We start from the raw sequence: 2500 nt of genomic DNA, 5'->3' as shown, positions 1-2500 counted from the left end.
CGAGCATTGCAAACTGATGAAAACATCAGTTTGGAGTTGCTTGACTTTCTCTGGGTCGCTCCTCTGGAATAACTGTCCATTTATGCAACCATAAACATCTATAATTTCTCCTTGTCAATTGATACCCAATATTGCCATTATACTGGAACTAAGAATTTCTGACAGGGAATCCTGGTAAGTTGATTTTGTTATTTTGTTCATGCTAACTATTATTTGTGGAATAATTTTGAAGCCGTATGCTTTACTTGTTTGCTAATTGTGGGTCAAGCGCTTTTCGAAGCGTTTCAGCGATTGGCTCCTCACTGTAAACAACAACCGCATGGTGCAACAGTGACTTACTTTAAAACCCGAGAGTTTCAATATTCTTAATTTACATTATAATATTTTCTTTTATTCCGACCACTAAGTTACATGCCTATTGCAATTTATTGCAATTGCAAAGTCTTCATTGATGTTCCCAGTTTCTAAATTGCAGCCACAGTTTAGGACTTGACGCTTTTCTGTGAAATATCATGTCTTTACAAAACATGGCATTTGCGTGTCTTTTCAGCGCACCTGTTACATACAAGGAGCGCCACACCATGATACCACCCGGAGACTGCATGTATGCCGGTAGGAAAAGACGGAAACCGGTTCAAAAACAGTTGAGTATGATATATTTTTGATGAAACAAACAGTTTGGTTGATATGATATAGCGATGAGAAGTGAGGGATGTTGAATTGGACGCATCCTCCCATAAGTTGACAAGTTTAAAAAGTTTTCGTGACACATGAACCGGATATGTAATGTAAAAATGTGCGAAATGTTAGTTCTTACCAGTAATTAATGCTGGACCTCTTCCGACTACGGAGAGGAATAAAAGCATACTTATAAAACAGTTTATATTTTGAACTATCTAAAACCACAAGCAACGATTTATTTATGCTAGAGTACTCTAGATACTCTATTATTATTATTATTATTATTATTATTATTATTATTATTATTGTTAGTGCTGCTACACTTTCTAAAACTTTCTGAAAGGTTAGGTGAGTAATGATATTGAAACACTACACAGGCACTTTAAAGTCCTGCCTCTGTGAATTTTGGATGCAAACATTGGCTTTGTGAGGAAGGGAGAAAATACTTGTAATTGAATCTGTCGATCATGTGGTTTATCTCAGCAACTGCAGCCTTTGAGTAATCAGATAGTTTGGAAGTCTTTAATGATGAACTGGAGGACTCCAGGACTCAGTGTGAGAGACACACTGTGTATACCAAATCCTCTGCTACCTTTTGAAACCGTTTGAGAGTAAATAATGTCAGCGTTTTCTTTTGGTTGGTTTTTGTTTTGGGGGGGGGGGCTAGGGTGTCTCCCGAGAACTCCAAGGTCACTGGCTCTGTCCTCAAATTTTGCAAAGATCTGTCTTGATAGTACAGACACTACATAGCATTCTTTACAATTACACGCACGTTTTGACCAGTGTGCCCTTTTTCATACATCACGCCAAAACTAGTAAAAGTGCTCCCTAAAAGGTCCCTCCATGAGAACCACAAGGAACAGAGTTCACCCAACATTTTCTGGACAGGCATGGCCTTGTGGATATTATATCAGACAACTTGCAGATAACTTGCTCGCTTCAGTGTGTTCAGTTTGTTAAATGCAGCGCCAGGGCAACGGGGCCCTGTCCTGTGACTTTGGGGACACTTCTCGGGGGCCAGCCAATGACGCCTGTGCCACTCCGAGGGGGTTTATTTAAAGATGCGACGCGAGGCGACGTCCATGTGGAGGAAATCAGACTCTCCCCCCTCCACCCCACATCCAGAGGCAGCCTCCCTGGGTCACCACCGAGAAAGAGAAAGAGAGAGAAGGTGGGGGGAGGAGGAACCGCGGACTACTGGGGCTGTTCCTGTTGCAGTCCCTGCCTGAGTGCTTCAGTGGAGAGCCGCCCAGGGAAGCTGTTCTGAGTTCAGGCACCTGTTACAGCAGTCAGAGAGTTTGCCCTCGGAGAGATTTGAGGACAGGATTGGCAAAAGGGGCTTGTGCCTATCAGAGGGGATTTGATCCGGCGCTCTGGGGGCAGCAGGTTGGCCCGAGGAGAAGCAGTAGTGTTTTTATCATAGTGTTTACGTGGACAGTCAATCTCTACATTGAGATTATATATTGACTTGGCGACATACTAGGTTGTCTTCATTAAATTTCCATGTCAAAATTAAAAGTTTCATCTTTTGTGGAAGTTTATCTGTGATCTTCTGTGAAGGCAAAAAAGAGAGCTTTTCACAGGCAGAATAAATCACTTCATGGATGCAATACAATACTATCATTTCATACCGTGCTTTCAAGCATACAAGTGGGGGTGGACAAAAGCCCAAATCATCGGCCAGCAGAGCTTGAAACCTCCCCTTCAACTTCTGTGTTAAAGTCGTGACCTTTCTCCACAGTAATCGACTCCTCCTGTCAACACCTTTTCACTGAATCAGTGAAGTGCCAATCAAACACACTGTAGAACATTTGAAGGT

General features: G+C 42.2%; 1 protein-coding gene across 2 annotated transcripts in view; it reads left to right on the top strand.

Moving 5' to 3' along the window:
- Window positions 1-2500, top strand: part of LOC105896897 — a 73414-nt gene that overhangs the window by 1020 nt on the left and 69894 nt on the right. The window contains exons 1-2 of one of the 2 annotated variants that reach the window (XM_031583612.2): window positions 1-174; window positions 551-643. The exon at window positions 1-174 is cut by the window's left edge and continues 1020 nt beyond it. In XM_031583612.2, coding sequence (XP_031439472.1) covers window positions 582-643 — 62 coding nt within the window. In that variant the 5' untranslated portion in view covers window positions 1-174; window positions 551-581. Of the gene's footprint in view, window positions 175-210; window positions 644-2500 lie in introns of those variants that run through there. The other variant, XM_031583611.1, reaches the window with a different exon arrangement.

The sequence above is a fragment of the Clupea harengus genome, chromosome 17 (assembly GCF_900700415.2).
Source record: "Clupea harengus chromosome 17, Ch_v2.0.2, whole genome shotgun sequence".
NCBI lineage: Eukaryota > Metazoa > Chordata > Actinopteri > Clupeiformes > Clupeidae > Clupea > Clupea harengus.
This window is presented reverse-complemented; position numbering and strand designations above follow the sequence as displayed.